Source organism: Chiroxiphia lanceolata, chromosome 15, assembly GCF_009829145.1.
Source record: "Chiroxiphia lanceolata isolate bChiLan1 chromosome 15, bChiLan1.pri, whole genome shotgun sequence".
In the NCBI taxonomy this organism is placed as follows: Eukaryota; Metazoa; Chordata; class Aves; order Passeriformes; family Pipridae; genus Chiroxiphia; species Chiroxiphia lanceolata.
Genome location: NC_045651.1, coordinates 4,448,696 through 4,464,164, shown reverse-complemented (window position 1 = coordinate 4,464,164; position 15,469 = coordinate 4,448,696). Strand labels below are relative to the sequence as shown.

The 15,469-nt window shown below is 43.9% G+C and overlaps 1 protein-coding gene across 1 annotated transcript in view; it reads right to left on the bottom strand.

Moving 5' to 3' along the window:
* The window catches only part of SLIT3 (slit guidance ligand 3), a 481,232-nt gene extending 466,815 nt beyond the window's left edge, over window positions 1–14,417 (bottom strand). The window contains 1 exon segment of the mRNA XM_032702926.1: window positions 13,764–14,417. Coding sequence (XP_032558817.1) covers window positions 13,764–13,948 — 185 coding nt within the window. The 5' untranslated portion in view covers window positions 13,949–14,417.
* Window positions 14,418–15,469: the final 1,052 nt, after the last annotated feature.

Here is a 15,469-nt window from a genome sequence, read left to right as displayed (position 1 = left end):
ACACAGCTTTTAATGCAAAAAAATGAGATCCTTCGTTGTGATTACAGAGGCTGTCAGGTATGACTCAGACTGTTTTCTTTCTGGCTGAACAATGGGAAAAGGGATCCTAGAGGATAAGTGCCCTAATCTTGTGAATAAGCTCTCCCTTCTCAAGTCCATTACAGCAGTGCTTGGTTAATAACACACATTTTAGTGTCCAAATGATCTGGAACTGCTCGCAGGTGACACACTTCTGTCCTCATCCTCATAAAAAGTAAGAAAAAAAAAGTTATCTGGCAAGCTACAGATGTTAAAAAACATCAAGGAAAAAAACCCCCCAAACCTACTTTTTGCAGCTTGTGCAGTGGTTGAATTTCCAGTTGAGCAGACTCATGTGGAAGTCATACCTAAGGCCCACAGAGAGCAGCATAATGGATTGAGTAATTCAAGCACTCTGCTTCTTCCAAGGAAATACGTGTTTGTCTCAGCCTGCAGGAATTCCTGTCTAATTATTAGGGTTTGCAGGTTTGATTATATAGAAAGGAAATGTTATGCTGACAGAATAATGCTGAACAGCACATTTTACACTCCTCTGTCCTTCACCTCTGTTCCCAAACTCCTGTAGCTACTCTTGATGTGTCCCAGATCTCACCTGGCAGTGTCACCTATGCCCTTGTGGAAGACAAAGAGAGTCTGTAGAGAGAATTAAACAGGTGTAGGTTGTACTGGCAATACCTCATGTGCCAGTTCACACCTTGGGTAAAGGGGCATCTCAGACAGAGCTCCAGCACGGGAGAGGGGGGAACACACAGTTCACAGAGCACAGAAACACTGCCCAGACATGAAGGGATGGTATGAGGAAGGTGAAAGCTCAGCTGGAGCTCAAACTAGCAAGGGACATCAAGAAAAGCTTCTAGCAGAACATTAGCTATAAAATAATAAACAAGATGTGATGGTTTAGTGACAGAGCAGGTGCTCAAAGCCCTCTCTGAGCCGAGTCTTGACTGACACATTCTCAAGTCTTTCTGTTCAAGGAGGAGAGAACAGGCAGTAGTAGCAGAGGATCAAGTCAAGCATCACCTAAGAAATCCTGACCCACACAAGCCTGTGGGAAAACAGGATTGATCTGCTGGTGCAGAGATCTGGCTGATACAGCACAGCCTTGCTGTGACATCTCTGATCCAGGCAAATACTACCTTTGCCTTGGAAAAAGTTTAGAAGCAGGACATGGCAAAGTGCAGACTGGGCAGCAGCAGCCTGTTGTTACTGGGAAAATCAGTGCAAATACCACTGGGAGAAATTTCTAGGCCAACAGAAGAGAAGCTGGCTGAGAAAAGGCACAGATTCACCAAAGTTCAATCATGTTTGAGCAACCTCAATGGCTTCTATACTGAAATAACAGCTGTGGATTAATGGAGAAGAGTCTTTTTCTCAACAACACAGGGAATGCTGAGTCCAGTTTGGGGCCCTTCTGTCCATGAAAGATCCCAATGGACTTGAGCAAGGCCAGTAAGATACCACTGAAGTGATCAAGGAGCTTGACTACAAAAGCTGGGTCTAAGGGAGTTCAGCTCGTCTGGTCTGGAGAAGGGCAGGCTTTGGGTACTGAAGAGCAGCTTCCAACACCTCCAGAGGGGTCAGTCTGGGAGCAGAGCAGGGCTCTTCACTGAGGCACAACACAGGGGAAGGGATACAATGCTCACAACCTGAAAATTAGGAGATTCTGGCTGTTCGTGAAAAAACCTCATTGCTGTCAGGACAGTCAAGCTGAGGAACAGGTTTCATAAAGGTGCTGTGGTTTTCAAGACCCAACTGGACACTTTCCTGCCCAAATTCCATGCTCTGCTTTGAGCAGAGGATGGACCAGGAGACCTCCTGAAGTCTCTTCAAACCTTAAAGACTCTATGGTCCTACCTTTTCTACAGAGAAGAGGGTAAAACAAATATTTGTTGTTTTCTGTTTTGGGGGGAACTGAGGGCTTGGTAGAAAGCTTTAAATCTGAAGCACAAAGAAAATTATATGAAATACTTTAAAATACAGTTGCTACAGAAACATGGCTTCATATGAAGAAGCCAGAAAGTGCACATTATAAAGAGAAAGAAGTACAGTTCTGTGTCATATTTGCTCTCATATTAGCTCAAGTATCATTTTAATTCATATTAAAAAAGCCCAACCCAGATTAACAACTACTTATACAAAAACTTCAGTTTTTTACTTATTTCTTTTCAATTCTTGATTTTATTTAGCCATTGCTACTTAACTCCTACAACTGTAGCTCATCTTTCAAATCCAGGCACCAGCTGATTATATGGACATCAATCAGGTGGTTAGATCAGCCCAGTGCAATTCCAAAGCTCAAGCAGCCAAACAGGGAGAAATCAGACAACAAACATTCTTTGGGCCATATTTTCATTCAACTATCATATGGACAATCTCATCAGGACAGTGCCTGTGCTTCCATCTTTGTCAGTTTTGGACTCATCTAGGGGAAAAAACCCCACATTTCAGCAAACTTGAGCAAAATGCACATTGCTTTATTCCACAGAGACAGTATCTGATGTTTGCATTTAATTCTGGATTTCACTTAATGACATGGTGTGAGACTGAGTATCTCACAGTGAGGAAAGTGCTCTGTGTGTTTAGGTGCTCTTCAGTAACACAGACAACTTGATGTTTAGGACCTGAAGTATTTCACACCTGCTTCTGACTGCTGTAAATCCTTGATGACTTGGAAAGAAGTTCCACCAACAAACAAATGATTTTAGTGAAGTCTGGCATGAAAATCAAGCCTTGGTTTCATCACCCTGCTCCCTTTCAGACATGCACAGACTAGAAACCCTTCCCAGGAGATCTTTTCCTGGAAAGGTAAGAGAGGTCTTAGTTTATGTTTGTGGTTTTTCTTTTTGTTGCTGTTCAGGGTGGTTTTTTTCTTTCTTTTTTTTTTTTTAATTTATAAAGCATCCAGTTTCACCAACTCTATTCCTTCCAAATACCACCACACTGAGTGTAACAGGTCTACTGTGGCCACTAAGGAGCAGATGAAGCCAAGAAGTTGCAGCAAAAGACAGAACACTTTTAAAATGTAAAATAAAATTCTGAAGGAAGTTTATATTGACTTGAATTTCCCAACCAGATGTTACAACCAATTTACAAACAATTTTCTTCACTCTCAAGTAGATTCCCACCTTCCTTGTCTCCCCATCCTCATCCCACTTTTGGTTTTCAACAGCAGACTTGTTGTAGTAAAGCTGAATTGATTTCACAACGTTTGCTAAATGAACTCAAAACTCAAGTTTTCCTAAAGACTTGGCACACAAAACTTATGTTTCAAGTTACTGAAACTATTCATGCTTATAAAACCACTTTGCACTCACCCAATTACATACCTGAAGAACAACCTTGGAAAATATCTATTCTATAAAATGAAGTTCACATCAACAGGGAGTAATCCATTTAAAAAAACTTCATAAGCAATTAGCTAAAGAACTCTCCAGGGGGAAAAAAAGAACATAAAACCAACACCAACACCAAACAACCCACCCCAAAAAAATCATAAAACCTCTGACTGCTCCTTATCTTTTGCTGTCTTCTCATATGTTATCTATCAAAACTCACAATTCCAAAGGATCCCTGGGCTGTTTTCTACACTTTCACATTCTTATCTGAGGAACTTATATCCAGATGTGTGTTTTCATCTCGCTGAAGAACCAGCCCTTTCCCTCAGGGCTTTATTTCTCCATATCTATTTCCACTTCTGCAAAACAAGTTTTCTTTGCCCAAGAATTTTATTTCCAGGTTGTCTCACCCCCTTACTCCCATCTCCAGCTTACCTCCCCTGCTGCATTTATTCAGGCATTTCAGAAATGCACAATTGCTTCCCTGTACCATTCCCTTACAATGAGTTCTCGGGTTTTTTTTTTGCTCCCCAGCTCTATTCTTAAAACATCACCTCTAACAAGCTCTACCACTTCAAAAGGATGAGACTGTCAGAGCCTCTTCTCATCCCTCTACAACTTTTCCACAGGAGCTTGTGACCCAGGAGCTCCCACATTGTTCAGTGGTGCTGTAACCACTGCCCTCCCCAAGCCAAGATGTTTCACCCAGGTTTTTGCCAAAAATCAGCATTTCAAAAAAACCCCTTCCTAATATAATGCCTCCCTAGTCTAAACAAAACCATCACGCAGCCAAAGGATAAATCTGGAGAAAATCCCCAAATTAAGTTCCCACCAAAGTCCAGGCAGAACATGCTTTAGGAGTCAGGGGAAGGCACAAGGCATTTAAACCGCTCTTTTTCTTGCTGAAGTTTCTCAGAGTCGTATTTAAACAACACAACTGCTTTAATTAAACATTGGTGTCTCCATAGCTGTGGACAAGCAGCACACATATTACAGGATTACTTGTAATGGGCTGCATGTCATGCAATCACATCTGTTACAGGAGCTTTACATGCTACACTCTGTATCCTAAAACAGAGAGAATGGACCATCAAACTGCTGCTTGTTATTTCCTTCTTATAAGGGGGGAATCATTAATATAAATTATATTCTTACACAGAGAATATCTTTCTTCATTCATCTTGGACAAGACAGCACGTCCCAAGGAACATGATTGCAAAATTCTAGGGGAAGTGTCTTCCATTTTTGGCTGAGCTTTTTGTTATCTTCAAAGGAAAACTGAAGTTAGGAATTTGAATCTTTTCTACTTTGGGACCAGTTGTTTGTGGAAAAAGCTTTTCCAAGTCAAGCCAGGCTTTTGTATAAGGTCAGAATTACGTAACGTACAACCATGTTTTCTGCTAATGCTGAAAACCAGTTTTGACAGACAGACAACCAAGTACTACTTCAACCTAAAAAGCTGCTCAAATACCTGCACAAGTGCTCACTATTGCCCAGTGCACACCCAGAGAAAATGTCAGAGAAGACAGTTCTCTAGGACAGTTTGGCTGAATGACTTAAAATACTTCACTTTAATGTGACCTGAGATGGTTCATCAGGGTCACAACTCACCATCTTTTGAAGCTTTCAAGGTTATTTATTAGGGTCTCACAACAACACCCACCAGTAATACCTCACAGTCTACTAACACATGTATTTTGTATCAGTTAATTAGCACATTCCTTACCTGCCTCAGGAATAAAGGAGAGAGACCAACTAATAAAACCCCCAAGGATTCAGAAACAGTCCCCTAACTATTAGCATGCACAAGCATGCACCTATGCCTCTGCTATCAAAATGTTATTTTCTTAATAGTTAAATGCTTATCTTTTGACACATTTCATGAGAAAGCTGATTCCCATACTCTTCCCTCCACTTTGTGCCTCACTCCCCCCCCACAGAAAAGCAGCCAACCTTGACAGATTCCAGCTCCTGGGGAAAAAAAAAAAAGTTTGGAGACAGACATTAAAAGCTGCATTTGATAGTGCTGTGATTTTGGAGATCAGAACCTCAGCTTCACTAATATGAAGTTAATTATCATTTCAGTTAGCAGGCCTAAAAGCACCCTCATGATAGCTCAAGATTTCTCCTGTTGAGCACTGTACAAACAAAGATTTCCCAAAGGGTTTTCTGCAAAGAAAAAAGAGCAGAGGGATGAAGACAGGCAGATGAAACAGCACTGAGCAGTACAGCAGGCACTGCCCTCAACTCTAACTCAGCCTACCTGGCATGACATATTTTTAACTGATAGAATTAAAATTACAGTAAATTTAAAACTTTGCAAAACAAACTTTCTGTTTAAAACGAGGACTGTTCCTCCCAAGAAAACCCCAAAATGGAAAGGGGGAAAAAAAAACCCAAAAATATCTTTCAGAAATGGAGTTCATCCTCCCCACACCTGCTCCAAGCATGTTCCCAGGCTGTTAAAATGGGTTACTGATCTCCAAATCATTAACCTCCAGAGCAGTTTATCCCTCCCATTATATGGAGCCCTGGTTGAAACACCAGTCCTGTGTCCTGTAGACACAAACTACTGTCAAGGTTTGCAGGGAAAACGTTGTCAAGAATTACAGGTACCTCGTGTGTCTTGTATTTTTGGGTGACTGTCTGTGTGCAGTCACAGCATGGTGTCACCACAGCATCCCCACGACCAGGAGAGGGTTAAAGTCTCTCCAAATAGCCTAAAAAACTCTTTCCTAAATATGGTATCACTGCTAAAAGCCTTGCACCTCAGAGCAGAATGACCAGGGCTCAACTTAGCAGCCAGCAAGGTATCAACAAGAGGAGGCTGCCTCCCAAAATCCTCAGTGTTGCCTGGACTCTGAAAACATTTGAGTGTGTTCATTAATAACCTGGTACTAATCCCACAAAGCTGATCCTTCACCACAGCCCTGAGGCAGGAAGGCACAGTGGGATCCCAGCAGGAGAAACAGAGGACTCTCCCAAGGAGCCTCCTGAGGACTCTCCATGTATCACCTGCTTTGATATTAGAATTTAGGAATCACTTCTGCAACAGTATTGCAGATTTTCAGGAAAACACAGGTAGAAGTGAGCTGCTGATCAACACCAATCCTGTAAACAACTGAGCAGTAAATTTCAGACAGCTTTTCCACATTTCTTGATGCAAAGTCAAGACAAGATCCGCTTTAAAACAGTGTTTTCTACCTCATTTTAAGTGTATCCATGTTTATTGAAAATGCTCCTTCACTGGCAACAGCAAAGGAGATTTGAACCCGTAGCTAAATTCTTATTTGCACCTGAGACATGAACTTAAGGTCTTAGAAAAAAGCAGCAAGTCACTGCTGGAAAAGTCAAAATCTAATGAAAAGCTCCAAAAATCTATCAATCATAAGATTAAAAACATAGATTGTAGCCATCAAACAGATGGCGTAAAACTGGAATACCAGGCAAATTTATTCTGACAGAGAAAACTGACAGACCAGATTCAGTTGGGGGGGGGGAAAAAAAGCTGAAAATAACTGGCAGTGGTAAAAATCACCCTCTTAAATTCCCTTTCTACAGAAATGGCCTTAAACTCATCTAAAATTTACTCTGAGCCCAAGAGCACAGACCTGCTCCCTTTTGTAAATAGGCAGACGGATCTTTTATGTATTTAGGACCATTAGAAAAGACTGACAATTGCTTACAAAGCCATTTCTTAATAGGGAAGAAGCAGTTCTTGTCACTGATGAGAACCATTCAAGATCTTAATGATATGTCTGACTGCACAACATTGAAAACAGATTTGGAAATAGAGCATTACAGATCTCGGGAGAAAAGACTTGGAAAATACTGAAAACAGAGTAGCTTGGGCCATATTGCAAGCCAAATGTGACTAGAACCCAGCCCTTTCTTATCCTGAAAATGACTTAAAAACAAACAAAAAAGTCAAATTGATATAGCTTTACATTGGCAAACAAAACCTGTTAATGAACATAAAAGGGGATGGGAGTGACAACAGCAGTCCCGGGCCAAAATCCATCTAAAATCATGCTAATGCACTTGAATCAACAAGAAGAGATTGCCACCTAAACACCAGAAAGGAGCCAAGGACAGGATGCACATCCCACTAGCCTGTCTCAAACCTCACAAGGATGGGGAACAAAACTGACCTCTTATGGTAACATTTGTGAGCACCACTGCTCCCCTGCACATTGTACAGGAGTATTTGGATAGATAAACATCTGAAGAAATACTTGCCACACTTCTAGTCATTCTCCATGACATTGCCAGTACTGTTGTTCTTGAAAAAGCTTTGCTGTTTGAGGTTCACTTCAGCTTTTCTCCCCAAACTTACCTTGAAATCCTTCCCTCCTCACCTGAAGTTAGAAACTCGCTGTGCCTCACCCTGAAGGAGACATCCCTGCTTTGTCTTGCAGGAGTGGAAAATAAGCCAAGCAGGAAAAGAGAAGCCACTTCAGAGAGCTGTGGGACTGCAGGATGTGTGTTTTGATTCCTACAGGTGCCATCATCCAGCTTCCACCACAATGTTGGCTCTACTTAGAGCTGTGATCTGCTGGTCCTGGAGAAGCCACTTGCACACAGTCACACTGTGGGAAATCAAGCACTGTGGGCACCACACAAACTATATCAAGAGATCTGGAAAAATTAAGCTTCAAGTAATTTTAACTATTAGTTCCTGGGAGGGAACACATCCTGGTTTAAGTCTCCTGAACAGTCTCTCCAGTAAACAAGCTCAATTCTTAACATACAATCACTGAAACTCACTCACTAAGTGTTCTTCTTAGAGACAAGTTCTTTTTCCCTGTCATTATTCCCAAGCATCTTGTGAGATTTCTTTGGAAAAATCATTTTCCTTCTGTTCTGTGGAAGTTAAGGAGTAGCCTAAATACTCCTGAAATGCAGACAATAAATCATATCACAAGTTAACATCCACACAGGACAAGTTATTTGTGTTTTAAACACAGCTGGAAATGTTTGTACACTAAAAACCCCAAAACAAACAAACAAACATAAAAAAAAAAACCACACAACAGAAAAAAAACCACAAACTTGGTAGTGATATTCCAAAAGATTACAGGTAGTTTTGACTATAAAGGTCAAATGACTTCTTAGCAGTCATGTGACAGCTTACAACACTGAGTTTTATACAATTACTAAACCAATAAAATATACTAGAGTTGAATGTTTTTGGCCTCACAACCCATCCCTACAGGTAAGCTATACCTGCAGTCTTTGGTACACACTTCCACAAACTCATACAAACACAAATTCCAGGGGTAAAAAACAATGCTCATCAGGGGTATTTTAGGACTTCCTAAAAGACAACAGTTGTTTTTTAGAGGAGCAACTTTCCTTTCACCTAATTTTTCTGCATGAATCAACACTCCTCTGCTAAAGAACGTGGAAAAAAAACCAAAATAGTTTCAGAGCAACTCATTAAAAAATTCTGCAGGAAGTAGTCTGGTCTTTCATCTAAGAATCTAATCCAAATTTCTGCAAATAAATACAGACAACATGACAATGGCCACCTCTCTGCTCCTGTAGCTACCAATTTACAAGCAGCTGATTCCATCCTCCTTCCTGCTTCCATCACTTCAAAATGAGGGAAGAGATTTAATAGTGCAAGACTGAGCCTACACAAGCACAGGGCAGTGTCCAGCCAAGCACACACAGCATTGTACCAATAAAGGGAAGTATCCCCATTAAATTAAGCAACTCAGCCAAGTTTTCCCAGGATCAGTCCCCTCTGAAAACAAGCTTTTCCAAGCCAAAGCCATGTACATCTACTTACTGACACATGACCTAGGGAAAAAAACTGAGAAATGCTCCACGCAAGGTTTTGGAGACTATTCCTGCACAAACAAATGAGTGGTAATCCCTAGTGGGAAGAGCTCTAGAAAAACAGAATGTCAGTGTAAGAGTCACTATAATTACATTTGCATGTGTTTAACAGCGTGTTCTGCAGCAATATGGAAGCATTCAAGACAGGAGCTCGCATTTAATTTGGAGACAAACTTGAGGAAGTTGAAGACTTATTACAAGCCAGTGCAACTTCAGCAGCTCAATGCACCTAGGCCAAAACCACCATAATAATATATTTGTGTAACAGAAACCCCAGACCACATGAAAACTCAGGAGTAAGCAGATGACTAAGCTTCTAAATTGCACCTATATGTGGAGACACTCAATTTAGCTGCTCAGACAAAGCAAAGAACAGATTAGTCTCGCAAGCTTTATCACTTTAGCAAGGTAAAGAATCCCTCAAATGAAAGGCAAAACAATGACTAAGAGGGGAGAGCTATCAATTAAACAAGATTCTAAGCCACTGAACATAAACTCATCAAGAACTCAAACATGGTTAAATTCTCCAAAGAAACTTTTATACATATATAATGTGCTGCTAACAGACAAGGAGATAACCAGGCACGAATGGAAGGGAAAACACAAAAGCTCAGGCTTTCCATTCCAACAGAAAGCAGACACTGACCCAGAAGGCTCCTGAGCAGTTTTCTCCATGTCATTTGTCCCTTTCAGAGTTCAAAAACACAACTGTCAGACAGGTGGCTTTGATCTGGTCGCTGCATTTACCCATCATCTCAAACTAAACTGGACTATCAGCATTATTAAGTGTCACAAAAGGCCACATGTATAATATTTTACACAGACAGAAAAGGTTTCCACCAAAGAAAAATTACATAAATAATCACATGCAAGAACTGAAGCACAGCTAAGCAAACTCTGATTAGAGGAGTTTGATGAGGCAATTCTAATGAACTTTTCATTAAGGTGAAATATTTGGGATTTTCATGGATGTATTTACATATCCTTACATGTGCTGCCTTTATAAGACAGAAGGTCTTATCAGCTGCATAGCTTAAAAGAAATAATCAAGTTCACTACTAAATCATTAGTTTTCTCCTCAACATGAAAGGTCTACAAACTTCTATTTCTGGTAGGATGTTGTTTCACAATGTGGAATGGACCAGTCAATCCTAATGACGAGCCACAGGGTCAGCTCCATCATCCTGCTCAAGGGCCTCTGTGCAGCATCACATTTTGCAACTTGAAGAGAAGTCTCAGACCTAATTTCTGTCTCTCTTCCTGCGTGAGACGATGGCTATTCCAAGGGTTCCTTCCCCAGAACGAAGATAATTGGAAGTTACTCCTGGAAGTGACAAGTATTTCCTTCACCACTTACATTGTCCAGACTGAGTAATTTGGTTGTGCAGCAGTACATGGTGTTCACCTCTTTTTAGCTCTTCATGAAAGTGAACTGAGCCAAAGCTTCAATCTCTACCACACAATTAGAAGACTATCATAGAGTGTAATAACAAGGTAAACTGCAACCCAAACCTAGCAATACTTGCTATATTTGCAAAACTACTATTAAAGACGAATCTGTGTAAAAAAAAAAAAGTATAGGATAGTTTTACAACTCTTTCTGTGATCCCTGGTTAATCTGTGCATTTCCCTCAAGACACAGATCATAGGTACAACTCCTCACAAAAAGTGCACCTTCAAAGCCTTCAGAAAAAAAATGTGCATCTCATTCCTCATGAAGAATCAGTAATCAAAGCTGGTTCATTTAATAGAACTTCTCAATAAGAAATTCTTCTCCCCCTAAAGATATTTCCCATTGTTTCCTTTATGTTATATTTTCAGTTTTCCTGGGTTTCATATTAACACAAATTTGAATAATATTTAACTTGGCTCCACTAGCCCAAACAATCTGTAACATTTGTCCAAACATAACTCTAAAAGTTTAGTGGCAAAACATTTTAAGTGGTGCCATTAGATCTCTCACTAATTAAAGCAAAAAGTTTCCAACTTGAACAGGTATGTGGAATTTTTAGCTCAAGAGAATGCAGAAAGAAGTAAATACCTTTCCAGAGCATAACAGTTGAAAAAGGCACTCAGTGTGTGGCCAGCAAGAAACTTGTTAAAATGATTTTCCCAACATATAAACACTTCTCTGAGATGAGAAATATTTTCATCACTTCAGATATAATCAATTAGGTCTTATTTACAAGCTAAACATACTAGTTACAAGACTACACATCAACCCACTGCTATGTCATAAATAGTTACAGGTTGCTGTGGACCACAGGGAAAATGAGATCCTCTGATATGTCCTGTGGCTGACTGATGTTTCACCCACGAGCAGAATCAGACTCGGAGGAATTCAGTCTTTTTCTCTCTACTGCTTACTCTAGAAAATTCAAGTTAGTGCAATTAGTAGACAAATAGATTTGAAAGAATTGACCCAAGCTTTAAAACACAGTTGTAATGATGATGCCAGTGAGCATTATAAAACCAGGGAAAGGCTCACGATGGACTGACAGGATGAAAGCTGAAGACAGTGTTTAAAAATATGGATTAATGTGTTACTATGCAATCCTCTGTATCCTATTTCCACAAGGTTTCAGCCACTGAATGCTCCAATAATACACTATTAAAAAAAAAAAAACAAACCAAACAAACTATCCAACACAGCTCCATTTCATATTTATCAGTGGTGGTATCTTCTAAGGTTAAATATTCAAACTGAATATTGTGAAATCGCTACTACTGTTCTTTATGCAGCCATTAATCTAAAATTTAAATCTGTAAGTAACACCAAAAAGAACAAGACCAAGAGCACAGTGATTACACTTTCCTCTAGTCTTTTTAACACTTAACATGCCAAGGCCAAGAGCTTTCCTCTCCTGGCTCAGCTTCCTGCAGGAGGCAAAGCAAGTTCAGGTCTTTCTTACATAAGTTCTCACCAGTGAAACCTGGCAACAACGTTCGTTTATTCCCCCTAAACTTGAGCAATAACAAATTATCATTTTGAAGTTCTTCTACGGTGGCCAACTAACCTTGCACTCATGAATCATTTTAACCTGGAATTCAGAAGTTTAATTCTAGCCTTTGACTCTTAAGCCATCCGTGTTATCACACATACTCTGCCTGCCTCGGCAGTGCTTACTCTGGTAGTGGTTTGTTGTGGGGTTTGTTGTTTCAGGACCGGGGTGGGTTTTTTTGGCCCTAAACTGCCAAGGTTGCTACTCATCGATTTTAGAGTAGACAGTTTCACCGTTTCAGGCAGAAGTTAAGGTTTCTATAGCACTGACATCTGAAAACGATTGCTCACACAGCTGGGGTTAAAAGAAAGGCTGATATGGCCACATAACATCAAAGATGGTAGAACAGTGTAGTGAGAAAGCTGCATATTGCTGTCATTTAAGAGCTCTCAGCACTATAAAACGCATTTAGAAACAGCCAAGGATACTATAAAATTCCATTCCGGGGCAGAACTCAGCCTTTAGGAGTGCTCTCTGCACAGAAACTTTGTTTGCTTAGTAACCTCATCCAGTTTTCTTCCTCGGAGGAAAAAAACTGCTTGAAAATTTGAAGTTTCCCCAACTCTATGACCCAGAAGGAAATAAAACAGGAAGTCAGGCCATACAATCTCCAGCGTTTGCTTACAAGTTCAAAAACATTTTAAGTTATCAGCTAATCCACACAAGGCACAACCGAGTGCACTTTGCTGAGGTCATGCGTGGAGCAGCGCAGAGCCGGGCTGGGGCTCTGTTTAACATTCCACTCTGGACATCTTCATATCTAGCACCGGGCACCCTCTGAAATGTGCCATCTGCTATGCATTAAGAACGTCAGACACGCCGTCCTCTGCACCAACTGAGTGCCAGAACACTATCACAAAGCTCGGGTTCGCTTTCAGCTTTCTCCTTAGAAACTTATTAAGTAAAAGGAGTCGAGTGAAATACTCATAAGAACTTATGACAGAGAGGAATTGCTAAGAACACATTCGCTATTCTCCTTGCTCCCCACAGCGTTACATTACTATCATAAACCCTGAAGCAGATTAAAAATTAAACAAGCAGCCTCCCCGCAGCAGCTTAAAAGAGAAATTAGAGGCTGTTTAATGTGACTTCTCCATTTGAATTAGTTTATGGCAGCAGGCGGTTTTTCCATGGTGATGAAATCGCCATACTGAGAGAGTAAGGAGAAACTGCCACCAGGTGAAAACATCCAGGTTTCTAATTGCATATTAAATTGGTGTTTGCATTGACAATGATTACAGCGGGGAGCACTCCAGGTACGGCTCCCAGCTCCATTACAAGCAAGTCACTGCAAAACCCAATCAGACGGCAACTGAAACTTAAAAACCGTGAAACTCTGAAACCGATCGTTTTTTGAAAAGGCACAGCGGCAGGATCGCTGTAACTCCCGAAAAGCTCCTCCCCTTCCCTCCTGAAAACATTAATCCGTCTTGGATTACTGAAACTCCTGTTCCTAAGTACTCTGCACTGATAGGCAGGTGTTGGGAAACTCGTCCCAGGTGTTCCTACGAGTACTCGAGGAGCCCTTAACGGTTTTACTTACAGTCTCTCCGCGTTCCTGGGAATATCCCTCGGTACAGTTTTGAGTCCCAGTCCATGACAATCCACGTTGGAAGCAATACATGTACATTTATGCGGGCATCCTCCAACAGGCATCCAAGTCACGGAGCTCGAAACGCTCAAGATCATTCCAAGGCACAGAAACGCACTTCTTCCACCACGCAACATGGTTTCTTGATGGCTTCGGTGGGTATAAAAGTGTGCGCGAGCAGCCGGCCCTTAAAGATGAAATGCCTCTAAGAAAGGGAAAAGAAAACAAGAGGCTCTTAGTACAGCCCAAGGGAACCCACCACTGCCATCATCGCCGGAGCACCAGCAAACCTTCAAAGGCGCCCGAGAAGGTCACGTTAGGTGGAAGAAGGTGGGGAATTGCCTTTCGGGCTCAGGTTTCTTTCTGTTATCTACGGCCGGTACCAGAAGGCAGATAGTTTAACAGAGCTCGAGCCAGACGCGTCCTCACATGAAAGAGAACCCGGGAGCGGAGGCAAACGCACACAAAACATCCATCAGAAGCGGCGGCACCCTCCGAAACAGCCTCCTCCGCTCCGCACCGCCCCACCTGGGCCGGGCAGGTAACCCCGCGGAGGGGGCCGAGCCTCCGGGGGCTCCTCGGGGCGCCGCGAGCCGCCCCCGGCCGGGCCGCGTGTCCGCGCTCCGGCGGCGTGTCCGTGCGGCGGTGTGTCCGTGCGGGAGCGGCGCGGGGCTGTGCGCGGTGCGGGGATGGCGGTGCGGGGATGGAGCGGCCGCCGCGCCCCCCCCCGCCCGCCGCTCCATTGGCCGCCGGGCCTGACGTCACCGCCCGCTCAACTTCGGGGGCCGGGGCGCCGCAACTTCGGGGCCGCGCCGGAGGCACCGGCCCGAGGGGGCTCGGCGGCGGGACAGCGCCGGGGGGGACCCGGGGGAGCCCCGGCCGAGCCCCGCAGCCCCGGCCCCGCCGGCCCCGCGCCGCGCCCGCGCCGGGGGGGACGCGGCTCGCGGAGCGCGGGCGAGCCCGCCCCCGGCCCCCGGTTCGGGTTTCGGGATGGAATGTGCGGGCTGGAGGGCTCGGGAACCGGCCCCGCGTTTCCCCCTCTCCGGCCGCGGGGAACCCGCCGCCTTTTGTTCCCCGCGTTCGCTCGCCCCGAGTACCCCCTGGCGGCGGCGGCGGCGCCTCGGCCGGGGCTGCCCCGGCTCACCTGTACCGGGCCCTCCACTGCGGCCGGACCCCTCACCTGTACCGGCACCTCCACTGCGGCCGGACCCCTCACCTGTACCGGCACCTCCTCTGCGGCCGGACCCCTCACCTGTACCGGCACCTCCACTGCGGCCGGACCCCTCACCTGTACCGGCACCTCCTCTGCGGCCGGACCCCTCACCTGTACCGGCACCTCCTCTGCGGCCGGACCCCTCTCCTGTGCCGGGCCCTCCACTGCGGCCGGCCCCCTCACCTGCACCGCCGCCGGTGCTCCCACTGCTCACCTGTACCGGCACTTGCATCAGCACCTCCGCCGGTGTTCTCGAGACTTTGCTGCACCCAGACCCTCCCTCCGGTGCTGCCGGGGCGCCTCCACTGCGTCCAAGCCCCGCTCACGTGCACTCGATGCCCCCGGGACTCACCTGCCCCGGTCCCTCTCACCTACCCCAACCCGACCCGCTCCTGCCCCGGGCCCCCGCCCCGGCCCCTGCTGTGATTGGAGTGCTGAAGTCCAG